At 42.0% G+C, this 17,880-nt stretch overlaps 1 protein-coding gene across 3 annotated transcripts in view; it reads right to left on the bottom strand.

Annotated features, from left to right (window-relative positions):
• Pon3 (paraoxonase 3) overlaps positions 1-17,601 on the bottom strand; it is a 28,569-nt gene extending 10,968 nt beyond the window's left edge. The window contains exons 1-5 of one of the 3 annotated variants that reach the window (XM_028869821.2): positions 17,462-17,601; positions 15,836-15,906; positions 8,320-8,375; positions 3,711-3,876; positions 322-448 (exon numbers count right to left, since the gene is read on the bottom strand). In XM_028869821.2, coding sequence (XP_028725654.1) covers positions 322-448; positions 3,711-3,876; positions 8,320-8,375; positions 15,836-15,906; positions 17,462-17,535 — 494 coding nt within the window. In that variant the 5' untranslated portion in view covers positions 17,536-17,601. Of the gene's footprint in view, positions 1-321; positions 449-3,710; positions 3,877-8,319; positions 8,376-15,835; positions 15,907-17,461 lie in introns of those variants that run through there. The other 2 variants (XM_028869822.1, XM_037203518.1) reach the window with 2 other exon arrangements.
• Positions 17,602-17,880: the final 279 nt, after the last annotated feature.

Raw genomic sequence — 17,880 nt, 5'->3', positions numbered from 1 at the left:
GACAACTGGGAGAGGGAGTAGGCGTTTAAACAGAGCACAGTATTGAGTTGCTGTAGCAAAGAGGTTGAAATAAGAGCTGAGAATCTAATTGAGCACCTTTATAGGATTAAAGAGCTCTGAAGAAGTTGCAAAATATAGAGACATTCAATACTGAGCACAGCAGTTTCTACTGAGGTCCCACCCAGGGAAGCTCTGGAAAGCTTCAGAGGAAAGCGGGCTGTAAAACAAAAGTTATGAGAATGCCTGTTGCAGAACCAAAGCTAACGATGCGCACAGCAGCGGTGTGAAGTGAATAGAAGCCCACAGGCTTTAATTCCATACCTTTTGAGAAGTTCGTGTTTTATAGTTTTCAGGTGGATGAGAGAACGTTGCTGTTCTTCAAATTTAAATATCTCCACAGTGGAATCCATGTGAGGATGATTCACGACATAAAGATACACAGTGTTGTCTGAATGGGGGTGGGTGGGTATAATTTCAAAGGAAGATGTAATTTCCAAGAAGTTTACTTTTCTTACAACCATTATTAGACTTCTTTAAAACCCTGATCATCTCCCAAGGCTTTGGTTTAGTCTTAAGATGGGGTCTTGTTATGTTACACAGACTTATCTTGAACTTCTAGGCTCCAGATCTGAGTGGTTGGGACTATATAGACATGTACTACTGTGCAATGGTTTCCTTTAGGCGTTTTGCATGTCCATCAGATGGATCATTAACACCAATGCTAGATTCTTCTGTTTTTGAAGAATTGAAACTCAAATGGGGGCTGGGGTAGCCCAGTGATTTTGCCAACACCAAGACACAGAGCAAAACATGGATGTTTCTGCAATGGTCTTCTCAGCCTCACCAGCATACCCTCAGAGGAGAAGATACAGAATTATAATGGAAGTAAACACCTATAGTTTCCCTTTCAGTGTCTGAATGCAAGCTAATCTCTACTGAGAAAATGTGGGGTGTGTCACAGATGTCCACATGTCAACAGAAGTTCAAGAAATCTCTGGGCATGTGAATGCTTTAAAATAAATAATAGTTTTTTCCCAATTACACAATGAACTTCTAGCTCTAGTCAAATACCTGAGGTTGAGTAACAACTTAGTGGACTCAGTGGACAGGCAAAGTAAATATGCCAAAGGAAACAAACCAGCTAATTCTGGGAATTATCAGCCTCAAAAATGTCCCCACCTTCCTGTTTTCACTCTGGAATGTTAACTGCTGTGAGATTGAAAGCAGTGACCTTTCCTGACTTATCAGAAGGGGTAGGTCTGAGTTTTTGAGAGACTGTTCCGATCCTCTTGCTTTCGAACCTGTTCAGCATTTGTTGCTCTTCACCCACTTCATGTAGATACCGAACATGTAATGGAGCAAGTCTGAGTCCTGACATGCGGCATTTACACTCAGGGCCCCTGAACACATTACATTGAGCTGTTTGAAGCAAATTATGGGGAGCTACTCCCCACACAGGCAAATCTCTCCTTTGGTCTGATCTTACTGTTACAGGGCCCAGCCTTTGGCAACAGGACATAGGTTGGATTTCAGGCCTTAAACAAACAGACATTTTGTGGGATGCAATATGGTAATCATTCATTCTGCCCTGGTTTTCCCATTCTTATGCTTCTCCTGGATCTTCCTTCCATGGAAGGGAAAGACGCTTGTGAAGATAATTTTGTTCTGCCTCTTTGCTCTATCCTGACAATTCCCTGTGTAATGTTTTGGTATGGTGAAGTAGTCCCTTAATTAAGGAAGGGGACTAAATGAATAAAATGGGCTGTCAATCATAATACATCACAATTTTGGAAGCCTAATATGTGGCTGGCAGTTAATAAAAAAATGATCCCATCTTAGAATGCCAGCTGCTAATAACCCTAACTCTAACATCCTATGCAGTTAAATACTGTAGGTTAATATGACCACTTCATTACATCAACTCTCATGGAAGGTATTAGCCAGCACAGTGTCAGGCAAAGAAGGTTAGGTTTTGGGGGATTAAGTACATGGTGATTCCCTAGTTTAACCCCATAAAAGACACAGAGAAGTGAAACCACCTGGCTTCTAACTCTAAAGCAGCCATTTGCTAAGCCAAGTCAGCTCTGCCTTCCACTTCTCTCCACTCCAGCTTCTCTATCTTATTAAATGGAGTATTTATAAGCTGCCCTGTCCCACAGTATCGAAATTCACATGCTCACTGAACATCTGTTTGCTCAGCTCCTAGTCAGTCTCAGTCACTGTTCTTGACTCTCAGATTCCAGTAAAGAACATGTTATATACACTTTTATGGTGAATATACCTACAGATGAAAAGAAGAGAAATAACTAGTAAGTAAAGTAGAAACAAAGAATTCTAGAGGAGGGAGACACCCTCTTTATACGATGGTACCCATGTGCTCAATAGATTCGCACATATATTTAATTCAAATTAGTTTGGAATTATGGCCTACGAACAAGCGAAATGTATCAGAGATTGTTATTTTGAGAGTGAATAATAATATGATTTGTTTCTGGAGTAGTTTCTTGAGATATGAGTCATATGTCATTAAATTCAGTCTTGCAAAATGTAAAATTTAGTGAGTTTTGGTATATTCTTGTGCAGTAATGACCACTACCTAATTCCAGAATATTTGCATCAGCCCCCAAAGAAATCCCTCACTGTCAAGTTGTTTCTCTCCATTTCCCCCTCTTCCCAGCCTCTGCTGACTACTGGTCTACATTTTGTCTGTATAATTTTGCCTACTGGATGTTTTGTATGGATGGAATCATACAATTAGTGCCCTTTAGTGACTGAATTCTTCCACATAGCATAGCATAGCATTTCCAAAGTGCATATCTGTCTAGCATGCACCCCCAGCTCATTCTTCCTGTTGCCAAATGATGCTCTTCTGTATAAATTATGTTGCTTATTTATCAGGAAATGGGCATGTGGATACTAGGAGAAATGCTGCTGTGAACATTTGTGTAGGAGTGCATGTGTGGAAGTGTTTCCAGTTCTGTTGATCACACACCACAGAGTGAGTGAAGCTGCCATGTCACACAGTAACACCATCCTTGAAACTGACAGACGATTTCCCAAGGTGGCTGCACCATTTCACAATTCACCAGCAAAGGGGCCCAATTTCTCAACATCTTTGCTTGTCTCGTGTGTGTGTGTGTGTGTGTGTGTGTGTGTGTGTGTGTGTGTGTGTGTGTAGAGTCTGGGTACAAGCTCTTAACCAGACATCATCATCATCATCATCATCATCATCATCATTATTATTATTTTGCAGATATTATCTGTCATTCTTTGGGTGTTTTTACTTTCTTGACAGTATTTTTAGGTACAAAAATCATGGTTTCAATTTCCACGATTCAAATTTATTTTTTTCCTTATACTACGATTTTGAATGTTACATTATTATTTTCAAAAGACCTTTGGTTTATATGTTTGATTTATCTGAAAAGTATTCAAACAGGTTCTGGAAGTCAAATAAGAAGAAGAGTACTTTCCTCCCACCCTCCTATCCATTCTTCTTTAGAAAAATGTTTTAAAGTTTGTGTGTGTGTGTGTGTGTGTGTGTGTGTGTGTGTGTGTGTGTGTGTGTGAACATTAACAAATTTGCAAAGATTGCACACATTTTTTGGCAAAATAGCCCCTGTCCTCTCCCCTTAACAAGGACGCTGAGAGGTAGTGGATCTATGAATCCCTTTCCCCCACTCCCTTAGTCTCAGTCATTAGGGTTTTACCTTTGTCAATAAAGGTGCTGATCCCATGAGGATTCAGTGCCTCCTTGTCGAAACCGTCACTGATTTCCAGTGCTTGTGCCTTTGGGTTTGGCTCATTCAGATCCATCAGGAAAATCCTTCCTGGTTTGTCTGGTGCAAAGTTTGGCATGCCTGGATATTTTAATCCCTTTAGAAAAGAGAGTCAGTCTACACACATATGCTTATTTAAATAGCATTTTCATAGGGAAGCCAAAATCTCAAAGCCAAACAAAAATGTTCCAGGTTCTGCATTTCGTTTAGATTTGGGGGATTTTTCACTCTGTTAGCTATAGCCATTATCTGATCTGGGGAAGGGGGTCAGCAATGCCTTTCCAACCTTAACTGTGAAGGTTACAGGAAGAGTCATGTTTGAGATAAGAAAGCATTTTTAATTTAGAAAGAGTTGAGCCACAGATTACAATGCCAAGGACCAAGCCATGTTACTTTTTCAGAGTCCTTTGGTCTGCCTAGGTCTTGGGGTGCTCGTCTATAAAATGAAACAACTGAAACTTATGATGGTTAAGATCTTTCCAATCTTGATGTCTGATATTTTCCTTTCCCAATGCATAGATAAGGGGTATGTGGTTAAATCTATTGTCCTTTTTTCCCATTACTTATATTATGTAGTCATAAATAGCATCAGCCACAATTCAGCAGAGGGTGCTAGCATCATATAGATTTATAATTTATTTTGTTCCTATAGGAGTGTCTGAAAATTCTAAATTGAGTCCTTATTCCAATGAGCATAAAAAGTTCATTCTAGTACTTTTGACAGTGACCCTTTCTACCAATAGGGCTAAGTATTTATCAGTTAACAACAGACACCCACAAGGTATTGAACCTTTAACATACCCTAGTTCCTTGTCTCAAACTTTGGGGTTGGTTTATCTTACACCAAGGACTAAACAGTTATTTCATGCTCACATCTCTTCTTCATCTCTCTGATTTAACTAAAAATAGATCAGCTTCTTTCTTCCCCCTCAACCACTAATCTAAATATTCTCCTCTCTACTCTATTGTCTCTCCTTGTTTCTCTTTCTGCTCTTGCCCTTGCAAGCACATATACTTACTAGTCCTTCTGTTGCCCTCTTACTGCAGGGTGGTCAGTAATCTCTGAGCATCCCTGTCCAGATCTTCAAGTGTTTGAAAAGATTTAATCATTCTTATTTTTTATATATGCTTGTTTGAGTGCATGCATGCATGCCTGTGTTCCACATATGGGCCTGATGTCCTTGGTGATCAGAAGAGAGTGTGGGATACCATGAAACTAGTTTTTAGATGGATGTGAGCTGCCATGCTGGAGTAAAAGCATTAAGTGATCTTAACTGTTGAGTCATCTCTCCATTCTCCTTCAAGTTTTTCTTAAAATCCTCATCATCATCCAAGGCTTGTACCTCAGTGTTGTTGGAAAGAGGTCTCTGAAGCCATCAGAGCAATGGTAGCCATTCTTGAACTTCCCTTCTTTGCCATACCCAAAAGGAGAGATGGGCAGGGCCTTACTCTCAGATTCTGTTTCTGGGTCAGTCTCCACCAAGTAAAGAGTCTCTCTAAGGAAGCTGCACCATTTCCTTTTTCAATGGATCCTCTCTCTGTTCTTTCTTTGCTGGCTTAAAGCTCTTAAGAAGGTGGATGCCTTCAGCCAGAAATGGGACATCTACATCACAGCATCAAGCCAGTCAACATTCTAGCAGGGAGCATGGAAGAGCTCATGAGAAACTATTGACAACTGGTGTGTGCTAGGAGAAGAAAAGTCAATTTTCTTTAAGGCTATGGCCCCTGATAGGTCAACCAAGCTCCAGTGGATGGCCCCACACCAATGAGTATATGGAATCATCATTCTACCTTTCGTATTCTGTCAAGCACATTTCTCCAGGTTGTGCAACAGTCTCAAGGTGTCTTCCTTGACAACCCCTTCTCCTTCTGTAGCTACAGCCCTGGGGCCCTGGACACTGCTTCCTTCCTTCATAACAAGTTAGAAGTAGAGTTCTGAGATAGAACTTCTGTCTATTTTGACGTCCTGGATTTGTCTTCCTTCTATCCTCATAACTCCCTTCTCCCCTGTGCTCCCTCCTCATAGATTTCATTCATAAAGCTTCAGTTACTTCATGTCTCCCAGTGATTCCACATATGCATGTTTCCCCACAGCTTGTCAATGGTGCTGTGGCTTACCTTTCTCACTCCCTCCTCAAGTCAGCTTCAAATCAGCTTGTCAAAAACCAAAGTCGAATGTCATCACTCCAGATCCTCCCTCTCATGGATATCTATTCTCAGTTAAGAATGTCACTATTCCGTCACACCATAAAATTTGATCCTCAGTTCTCCTCTCTACAGCTAATCTGTCATTAAGGAGGAAATGTTAGGGGCATCTAGCCATTTGCATGCCATTCATTGTACAGCCCCCTTCTGCCACAGCATAAATATATGGAAGGGTATGTGTGTGTCTCAAGGCAGCACACCTCTACAAGTGCCTTGGTATCATGGATACAGATGAGGACATTGTCATCCAAACGAAGAGGCTGGAAGTCCTAAATATGGAAAAGATATGACAGGAGCAAGAGCAAGGCACTGCAAATGACCTTAGCGTGGAATAAGAATGCTAAGGACATGCTTCTGGGAGCAGGTTTAGGTTTCTGTCCATGGCATTCTGTGGGGTTGGAATTGGTAGCAGCAATCCTACAGTATGCTACTAACAGCACACAATTCCATTCCTACCACTCATCACTGGAAATATTGACAGTCACTTTGAGATGTAGGCTTCTGATTTTCCCCAATGTATTGGAGGTATGCTAGGACATTCATTGAAACCTCCCAAGGTCCTCATTCATCCTCAGACCTCATATGTTCCGTATTATGCTGGATATCTGGGGTGTTAATGAACACATCTAAGTCCCAGATTCAAGAAACTTAAAGTAACATGATGTCACAAGAAGAACATATCAGGATAGGGTGGTACATATGATAACCCATCCATACCCAACAACAGAACCAGGGAAAGCTTACTGAGGAAACTGTGTACCTTCACAGGAAGGCTTCACTGAAAAATAGAAGTTAACTGGCAAGTGGGAGGATGAGAGTAATCCTGTAGGTAAGAAGCATGCCAAGTCTCCAGGCTGGGGGAAAAATATCTTCCTTGTCACTTTAGGAAGGCTAAGAATATGTATTTGCCTAGAATCACTCTCTGGATCCTATGCTTCTGAACATTGTCAAAAGAGGCAAGAAGGTTGTAGGAGAGACCAAGGAGAACAAGATGTCGAATACAGGAAGATGAGAAACAGAGCAAAGAGCATAAATCCCAAGCATTGAGTAGGAGTTGCTGGTTTACAGAGGGATCAAAAGAGAAGGCATGCTGACATCTCTCATGCACTGTTTGGTATGAGAATGCTTTCTTTCTATTTAGTAATAACTCTGAAGCTCTGCTGCTAGGGGAAGCAGACGGTAGGAACGACAAACAATTCCTAACAGCAAAGACATCTCCTAACTATATGGAGTAATCACTTTTGCAGGTCTGTTTGGCATAGCCCTGAAAATCAAACTGGACAATAGAAAACTGCGGTCAAAGAAAAAAAGGCTTTTCCAGACAGTTTTGTTTTATCTTTGATTTTGGAGAAAAAGTGAAGGAAGAGAATCCTGCCTCCCACCATTTGAAATTTAAGGAGTCCTTCTCTGTACTAGTTTAAGAATCTGGAAATTCAGGTTGTGGTTCCTATAGGATGCCTTGCTTTGAGCCAAAAGTATTTAGACTTAAAATTCATGCAAGTTAGTGGTTTGGAAAAAAATGGAATATTTCCACATGCAATTCTAGCAGCAGAAATTAATTCACACAAAAAATATGGTAAATTCACATTTTCAAAATCTTGGACCCAACCTGTGGACTTAACCAGGCAGTAGAGTTCATGACTGACATGCACACATTCCTGGTTTTAATTTCCAACAAACCCTCAAGAACAAAACCAGCAAACAAAATTATTGGCTTGATAAATCCACGACAATAGTCAACATCTAATAAAGATACTGCTCTTTTGTTTACTGATTTTGTTGTTGCTTTGGTCTCCTACTATAGCTTCCTGGTCATTTAAAATTTGTCAAGGTGGTGTTGAGAACAAAATACACTTTCTTCTCTACTCATGGAAGCACATTGAAGGAATAGCCGGGAGTCCTAGTATTGATGTTAAACTCTTTAACATTTAGAGTGCTCCTTGCATAATCAGGCATGGCAAGAATACTGGTTAGTGTGAAGGTGACTATCAGACACTAAAGTACCACCCAATAAGGCAGTGATGGAGATGAGATGTAACAGGACAGATCTGAAGATCAGCCTGAGAGTCAAATGCACATCAATACACATTTACAGAGGCCCTAGCCGAGCATGCAGCTGACCACAGGGAGCTGCCCACATGAGGCAGTCAGAGTTAGCCATGCCTGTGGTGTTCTAATTAGCCTTCCAGATTGCAGTTTGGCTTTTGTAGTTGACTGTTCTGCCCAGAGGTGGGATGAACATGTAGGGGTCCATCTGGCATCTCGAGCTGGAAACTTTAATGCACTGTCTATACAGCTATTGATGTGAGCATCAGAGCAGCTGGCAAATACTCACAGTAGAGATAAAAGCCAGCCCACTAGGAAGTATATCAATATCTTCAGAGCCATTCTCTGAAAAACAAAAAACAAAAAATAATCACAAAAATGTATATGTGGAGCTTTCAGAGAAGAAGTTAAATGGCCCAAACTTTTGAGTTCTTTTGAAAAATGCATTAACTGTTTCAGCCATTTACTTGGGAAATTATGGTGCCATCCAGGAATCCTAGAGACATAGCTGCTCTGTGAGAATGTCTGAGTCCATCTCTACAAGGATTAAACTCTTCTTTGGAATTCCATTTTCAGGACGAAAGTGCAAAGCAAACTACCCTACAAAAATAGATTCATGTCCTAAGTTTATTCGTTAAATTACAACTTGCAGGAGATGTCCTGAGAAAGTCTGTGTTATTCTCCATGGAAGACTATTCCTCCCATACTGAATAAGAAAATTCAGCCATCACCGAAAAGCTTCCAGAGAAGCCTTCCTGCCAAGTGTTCCTCATTTTACAACCTGTCAGACCTAAACATGTACAACCACACTGAGAAATTATTCAATAGGAGATCTGTGTGATAATGATCTTGAGACAGGCTGTGGCAAGAAATTCATTAGAAAGAGTTGGGTAAGTTCACTTCCTCCTTAAGGGCCTTGAGCATTTTTCTGTGGAAAAAAAGTATATAATATGTGAGCAGTGATGGAGGGGAGGATGAATTCTAGTAGAGAATGAAGCTCATAAGTCACTGGGGAGGGCCTGGTTCTGGAGGTGATGATTATCTAGTACAGCTAACTGTATTCTGCAACATCACAGCTCAGTCAAATGCTCCTCTGAAGATGTGACATTCACATTATTCCACTGTGAGGCAAGGTGTTTATTCTCCCCCCTTGAGCCTGGGGGAACTTAGAAGGTGCCCTGACAAGTGGAATGTGGTGAATATAATGCCATGTGACTTCCAAGGTTAAATGCCAGCCCTAGATGTCTTGGAGTAGTCTCTCTCTCCTTTCCCTCCCTCTCTTTCTTCTTCTCCATCTCTCCCCCATCTATTCTCTCCAGGATGTACCTTGGGAGCCCTGAAGGGAAATACAGAAATCCAGTTTTTCAAAGCCACAGAGCTCCAAATGTAGGGAACACACAAGATGTGGAGAAAAGCCAGGGGATCCCAGGTGGCTTGTTACCAACCTTTGAGTCATCAATGCAAATGAAACAATTGGACTTCTTCACTAAGCCCTGCCAATGTCGTAAAAAAAAAAATAAATAAATAAAAAATAACTAGGATTGTCTTGATTTGTTCTGAGACTGGGTCTCCCTAGGTAGCCTAGGATGGCCTTGAATTCACGATCCTCCTGCCTCAGCCTCCCTAGCACTAGAATTATAGATGTATGTCATTATGTCCAGCCTTGTTGTTCAAAGTCACTAAGTGTGGGGCAGTCTGCTACACAGACACAATAATTGGAACGCATGGGAAATGGTTACCTGGGGAAATGGATTACTAGGCTGTCACTAGGCAACTGGGAGAGAACATAGGTGGATGAGGACAAAAAAATGAGAACAAAGCCAAAGAAAGTGTAAATTTGAACCAATAGAATAATGAGCAGTAGGTACTGACAACCAAGGACCGGGAAGAAACTAACTAGTAATGTGAAAACTAAAACTAACCAGAGTTTCCCACTTCCTAAGCATTTTGGTGTATCATGATTTTTACCTATCTGTGGTGCCCAGATGGCTTGAGAAACTTGAAGCTATTTCCATATGGAGTGGAATACACACAGGGAAAACCCACACATAGAATAAGGCAATTTTCAGCATCCCAGGTTGGATATTTCTCTGATAATTCTCCCACCTCTCTGCTCAGCCCTCCTTGATTTCCTGTTGCTTTTCTCTCTCACTCTGTTCTGAATATAGAATAAGGTCTGTCCGCCCTTGCCTGCTTCTCATGGCAGAGCCAGCAACAGTCCACCCTTGTGCTTTCTGTTTCCACCCCCGTGCTCTGGATTCTCTGATCTGCGTCAACTCATCCTTGCAAGTTCAGACTGCTGCAATCACCAGGTGCTCAACACTCTACCTGGTTTCTCATGCTCAGCAGGTTCCAAACCTAGAAGTTTCTTCCCTTTATATTTTCCATTTTTCAATGGCAAAGAATGGCACTTCTCTCCTCAGGAACCCAGAGCAAGGAACTTGGAGCTATCTTTGCCACCTCCCTTGTCTTACTCCCCCAAAACATCACTTGTTTGTCAGATATATATCCTTGGGTTTCTACAATAGTTTCTTAATAGGTCAGCTTTGCTCCCCTATCCCATTGTCTGTACAGACATTCATCTTTCTAAACAGCCAAGTTGACCCTAGCATTCCCCTGCTTAAAGCTTACTAAAGGTCTGCTGGAGCTCGTAGTATAAATCTCATGCTCCTTGGTGTAGATTCAAATCCATCCATACCTTGGCCGAGGCTAAATTTCCCTTGATCCTGCCCTCCCGGATCCAGTCTAGCCGTGTATTGATGCTTCCTTGAGTATTTTATGAATCGTACTAGAGTCATTAATTTGTGTACACACACACACACACACACACACACACACACACACACACACACACACACGTCTTCCTCTCCCTCCTGGTGGTTTGGCCCTTTCTTACACCTTTCTTACCCCTAGTAGGCTGCTGGGCATGGGGCCACTGCTTCAGCTTTTCAATCTTTCCTGGGTTTGGCATCTATCTTTATTTGCAAATATTGTGGTCTGTGGGTAACTCCATCGTGACATTTTTCACACTGTGCCCTGTGCCTGCTTGTTAATTTCCTATTAGACTAAAAGCTTCCTGGGAACAAGGCCTGGGGTTAATTCCATGTTGTATCTGTGTGTTCTACATAACACCCGCTTTTTCCTGGTAGACGCACTCAATACAAGCTGTTTCACTTTATAAATAAGCATGTTAATAATTTGAACTTTGTCTCATTTTGGAGTTAAAAGATATGAGTGTTATATCTGAATACAGATGTCCCAGTTTACAGTGATTTGATTTAGGAGATTTCAACTTTCCAAAGACATGAAAATGAAACACAGTCAGGAGAAACATTACCTTTGATTCTGAATTCTGATCTTCACGGTTATTGTTTAATTCTGAGCCATATCAGCAGAGGCTGCTCCCATTCATGAGAGTATATGATAGGCTTTCTACAGAGATGTTCCTGAGCAGCCTGCCTAGGAATGTGCTGTGAGTTATGGGCATGAAATACATTTTTCACTTATAGTATTTTCAACCTAAAGGGGTTTACCAATGCAAAACCCACATTGCAATTTAGCATAAACAGCTATGCAAAATTGTATGAGTTGTGTGATCTCTGATTTGCCTCCTTTTCTCTCTCAAATGTCATTTTATATATCTCCCATGATAGCAGCACTCTGACCTAACCTGAAGTATCCAGGAGTGCTGTGGGTTTTTTTTTTTTCAGTCCAAGGTGGAAAAGCAGCATCAGCTGGACTGGCAGCATTCCCACTTCCCCTGCCCCCCCAACACCCTTGTCTACATGGAATTGATGAGGTGAGTCCCAAGCATCTCAACAGCAGGGAAACCAGTGGGAGTGAGAGCTCCAGCCAGGGCTGTCCTCTGGATTCTCCCTCATACCTGTCAGTACATGGCTATGGTTAAAACCCTCAGTTACAGCGTTCTTGAAGAAGTACCTATTACAGTTCAACCTATCAACCCTACTATGACTTGCCATTACTTCAATAATTTCTTTCTTTCTTCAATCGTTCCCCATAAGTGCTCCCTAAGAGTGTCACTCTAGAAGAGTTACTATATGTGTAATTTTATTATTTTATGTAGTTTCTATAAATTGTATATATAACGTATATCTTTTTTATATAAAAATTATATATTATTTATATAATTTTGTCATTTCATTCCTTGGGGAAATGCCAGCTAAGTAAACAAATGGAATTCACTATGGAGTAACAGCACATCTTAGAGACCAGGAAGGTGCAGAAGGAAAGAAAAGCAGAAAGGCATCAAATACAAAACTGCAAACTTGACGAGCCTGTTCCCACAAGCCCTAATGCAGTGAACTCATTTCTGTGTGGCTTTGGTTAGAGGCCAAGAGACACCATATAACTTCCTTGTTGAAATAATCCTCAATCCTCATAGGCTTGGAAAAAAGACAAAGGTACTCCAAAGGGAGAGAAGCCAGGAGACAGCGTTACTGAAGGAAGAATTGTTTTACCTTTCAATCCTCACTTTAAGAACGCTGAGGAGCACATTTACAATCTAGTACTTGGGAATCCGAGGGAGGAGGATTGCCATGCATTGGGGGGCCAGCCATGGCTATATAAAAAGACTATCTATGTATGAATAAAATCAAAGGATGAGAAAAGGAGCAGGAAGAGAGGGAAAGGAAAAATGAACATGTGAAAAGGAAGAGATTTTTCCATTGATAACTTTACTTTGCAAGCTTGCTCTTCGCTGAGGCTGATAGTGCAGGCCTGTAACCCCAGCTACTTGAAGGGTCCAGTCAGGCAGATTAAAAGCACAAGACATGGCTGAGATATACAATGTGTTCAAGACTAGACGTTGAGGCTAGACTGAGCAACTTAACAAGACCCTGAGTTGTAGAGTAGGGTGCTTGACTAAATATGCAAGAGGTTCTAGGTTCAAGTCCCAGAAAACCACGCTCGCGAGCACACACACACACACACACACACACACACACACAAATAAAAAATTAGGTAAAAAAATTTAAATAACAAACAAACAAAACCTGTCTGATTGTAAAGAACATAAGATCAGAACTTCCTTTAGCTATGTGCCTGCTGTACTCTGCTCAAAGTCCTTCAGTGCCCTACACTGCTGTGTGAAACCTTCTACTGTCAAGCAGTTTGGGCTTGTGCACTCATGTTTTCTTAGCTATCTGTACTTAAATATCTAGTCAGCTGCTTTTGTTCAGTTCCCATTTAGTAATATTCTAGCTATTTGCATTTTCTATTGCAATAAGACTTTGCTGTAATGCCTATAATGAAACGTGTTGTCAGTAGATAAGACATTATACATCAGCATTATACAACAAGGACTGCAAAGACATGGGAAAAAAAAACATCGAAACCCTAATCTAGGTGAACATCTGGACCATCAGGCAACTAACTCAGTCCCTCTATATGTGTCAGTGTCCTCCATGTAAAGCATTGATAGCCACATCTGCTTTATAGATTTGTGCCAAGGATAGAGCAGGTGCTTGCAAAGGAGGCACACACCTTTGACATGGGAACTTCAGTTTTTTTTAAAAAAAATTATCAGTATTGTTCTCTTACCAAATGGCCTGTGCTCATCCTAACGTGTTCAGTCCTTCAACTATAAAATATAAACATGTGACAGATGCAGAGCATGGCATGTTATTGTCTTCTTCATCTCTTCTAAGCCAGCTTCCAAATATTAAAACTATTTGGGGAATCAGGGCATTGACCTATGCCTTACAATATTAATTCTAGCTTTAGTTTTTCAAATTTAGTTGACTTATATAATTTGAGAATTAGACTAGACATCAAAAATCCTTTAATCTAATTATCTCTCTAAACTGCTTGGGAAGGTCATGTTTTGAGATATATATTTGAGGTGAGGGAGATATAACTCTCTAAATCAATGGTTATCAAACTGTGGGGCATGACCCCTTTAGCAAACCTTTATCTCCAAAAATATTTACATTATGATTCATAAGAGTAGCAAAATTACAGTTATGAAGTAGCAACAAAAATAATTTTATGGTTGGGGGTCACCATACCATAAGGAACTCTATTTTTAAAAATGCAATGTTGGGAAGATTGAGAACCACTGCTTTAGATAGTAAACAAGTGGGTGGCTATCAAAATGCCTTATTTCTCATATTAAATTAAATCTGACACATTTTAGAGGTGTTTTTGGTTTTGTTTGTTGTTGGTTAACGTGTGTGTGTGTGTGTGTGTGTGTGTGTGTGTGTGTGTGTGTGTGTGTGTTTGGTCCTTTTTTGGGGCTTGAATCCAGAGCTTCATTTTATGCACAGGTCAAGCTGCTCTGAAGACACATTGTGAGTTTACATCCGGTACTTGCGTCTTCCCAGAATGCTGTGAGGTGGTGGGCGGGGCCCCACTAATCTCAGAAATCCATATATGCTGCATATGCTCACCCCTTCCCAGCAGAATCTCTTGAACACTTTGGTTTCTAAAACACCAAGTTTACTGAGGGGGTTATCTCGTTCTTCTGGCCATTTCTAAGAGCATGGAACAGGGCTGGAGAGGTAGCTCAGCTGATACAGTGCTTGCCTAGCCTGGCCAAGCCCTGGATCCTATTCCCACCACCACACAAACTGGATGCTATAGAGCACCCCTACGATCCCAGCACTTGGAAGGTGGAGGCAGGAGGATGAGAAGTTAAAATTCATCTTTGGCTTTGTATTGTGTTCAAAGGCAGCCTGAGATACCTGAGAAATGGTCTCAAAAATAAAACAAACCACAAAAACAAAGAAAAGATAATGTTATTCTCCTTTAGAAATTGGGACGAGGTAATAGTAGAGAATCAAAACCAAAGGGCTCCTTTTCTGTTTTCTTTTTCTTTTAAATACATATATAAAGAAAAAGAAAATACAAATTTGCATCACAAAAGAGGCTGTGTTATCCCATACCAATAAATAAGTCACAGTCTTTAACCCTGGGGAGTTTACAATCTGATAATGAAAGAGAACAGCAGCTCAGAAATAAACCATGGGGTAGGCGTGGAGTCCACTGAGCTGCTTCATGTGAGAGTGAGGAGGAAAGAGACGGACGGCTCTGTGGCTGACTTCAGTGAGCAACCATGGGGGAGAAAACATCGTAACAAAGGTGAGAAAGACACAGAACACATTCCTGCGGACAGTGAGCAGAATCTGGCTGGGTTTTCGTTTTCTTTCCTAGTAGCAAAACTGGAGGCTTGCGGCCCAAGGAAACACTGTACCCAAAAATGTGGGGTCAGTGGGAACAGAGGAGACTGTTGCCTGCTGGGTTCTTCTGGAAGCAGGAGGCACAGAGAGGAAACCAGTGCTCCTGAGATCTGTAACTAAGCCTCCAGAGGCTAATGAGCTAGCCGTGGGTGGAGGAAGCTCAGAAGGAATGGTAGGAGTGTGGAGTTGGTGTCAGTTAAGTCTGAAAGAACAACATTGGCCTCAGTGATGGAGGAAGAAGCCCCTCAGTTTGAGAGGCTGGAGATGTGGCTGCAGAGTTAAGATTAATATTTTTGAAAGACATCTAGGTAGGATGAAAGTCTGAATATATATGAGAAGTGTTTGTCAGAAGATGTTGAAGGAAAGGATACCTGAAGCCAAGATTGCCGAGAAAGGGGAGGGGGGACTAAAGAAGAGGGGGGAGGGGCAGGAGCCAAGAAGCAGTAAGTGCAATTCATCAGACGATGGAGAAATGTCCTTTGCATGAGGTAGTCCGGTATGCACAGAAGCCACACCACCACAGAGTAATACAGAATTAAATCATTTAACAGACTTGGGGATGATGACCAAGAAAGGAGGCTGTCTCTCTAGGCCCTGTCACGTGCTTACCGAGTCCTTCAATCAGGTGGCAGTTCTTCGGTTCTGTGGACTTTATTTCTCGTGATGTGGTAACTCTTTCTCTACAGAGAAGATTAAAAATCAACATGGAGAAACCAGCACAGATATCAGAGTACTGCATCCCAGGTCAATGTCTGAAAAGACCTGGACGGCCTCCAGTCACTTTCCTGTTGTGAAAATTATGACGCCTCTTTTTTGGATGCCACACAGACGAGCAGGCAACACCTTTGGTTTATAGTTACATAATATGTCTCTTGTGAGCACTGTGCCCACCTAAGCTGACTTCCCAGTTATCACTGAGAGAATAAAGCACAATTCTATACCAAATACAAGACCCCGCTTAATGCCTGGTAGAAATGCACAATATTGTTCATTTAAATGAACAAGCCAGCATTACATCATTTTCTTAAGTCTTAACTATTATAAATCTGCATTTCCTCCCTTTCATCTCCTCTTGTTTCCTTTGACTTCCTTCCTCTATCCGGAGGTTAAAAAAATCCAAACTTCTATGAGATCTCCAAGGACCTAAACCTGTAACTTTTGCTCTAAGTTTAATCTTTTCAACTAAGCTTATGCTGACTTACCTTAAAATATGTTCACTCATGGACCTGACCGCCATTATAGCTGTTAGCCGACCTACCTTTCAGCAATGTTCTTATTTCTGCAGTGAAACATCCTTCTAAATGTTAGGTAAAACTTAAAATATGTATTAAACTATATTCATGAAGACTGACGTTAGATCTGTCTTTTGATCACTTATAAAAAGTGCTCTTCAGGGATGGGGTTGTAACTCTGTGGAAGCGGGCTTGCCACCCTGGCTGTTCTAGACACAGGTCTGTGTATGTCTGTTCCTTACATTTACACTTGACAGTTCTGTCGTCTGTCGTTTGGGGAGCAAGTGGAACAGTAAGCACTCCCAAGCTGGACGAGAAAGTGTTGCCAACAGACATCAGGTATCTGAACAGATTGCAGCAGTGAACTGAGACCAGCCCCTGCTTACAGAAAGAAGAAAAGCAGGGTGGCAAGCCAAGGCCTTAGCCCTCCCCCACACCCCCCCAGGAATACGGCTTTAAAAAACTTCTTTAAAGAAAAGTTCTTTCAGACCAGATTGACTTCGCTTGAGATAGTTCTGGGGTGGCTGTCCCTGTGGAACCTTCTACTTCAAAATGTCAACCACCCTCCAAGCCAGTTCTGTCTGCAGAGTTCAGCTCTTCCTTGCTTCCCAGCACATCCTCCAGTGTGCCATGGGTTCCACAGGCCAGCACTTTCAGTGTCCGAGTCAGCTATAAATATCCAGCTGCTAGTATGGTCCCTCCCCCAAGTTCAGCACTTCCAAAGGACTTTGGTGTCTCACAAGGGCAATGTATCAGAAGACCTGGAGAAGGTACCTAACCTTCAGAAATCAATGTGGGCTCTCCTACCCTGGCAGCCTGGAGAGGCAAGCAGCTCTCTGCTCTCCTAATGAGTAATTCTCAAGGCGAAGTTGACTGGTTGGCACTGAGGACTGGCACTGCTCCTTTCCACCCGCTAGGAAGTTGGAAGCAGGTTGTCCTTATCCTAACTTGGATCAGAAAGGAAGAAAGATCAGAAGACATCTCCATGGAGCTGTCCACTCACCTGAATGTCAGAAGCCTCTCGCCTATTAAGGCCAAGCAGGCCCCCAGCACAGTCAGCACCACTAGCTTCCCCATGGTGTCTGGGTGCCTAGAGGCGATCAGCCTGCGCCTGGTGCTGCTCCCGGGAGGGGGCGGGGCGCACACGCTGTGTCCCCACCCACTGATCATTCCCTTGTGCCCCGCCTGCCCGCTGCTCCTGGGAGGTTTGCCAGTCCCCTGGCAGCCCTCAGCAGTCGCGGGGTCTTTGCTCTCTCCTGCTCCCAGCTCAAGGTCACCTCTGCGTAGGGGGCTCAAAGCCACTTCTCTGCTTGAGTTTCAAGGACACTTTTGCTCTTGGGTTCAAGACCATCTTTGCCTGCAAGATTCAAAGTCACCTTTGCGCTGTGGGTCAAGGCCACTTAAAGATACAGATTCCAAGGC

The sequence above is a fragment of the Peromyscus leucopus genome, chromosome 3 (assembly GCF_004664715.2).
Source record: "Peromyscus leucopus breed LL Stock chromosome 3, UCI_PerLeu_2.1, whole genome shotgun sequence".
NCBI lineage: Eukaryota > Metazoa > Chordata > Mammalia > Rodentia > Cricetidae > Peromyscus > Peromyscus leucopus.
This window is presented reverse-complemented; position numbering and strand designations above follow the sequence as displayed.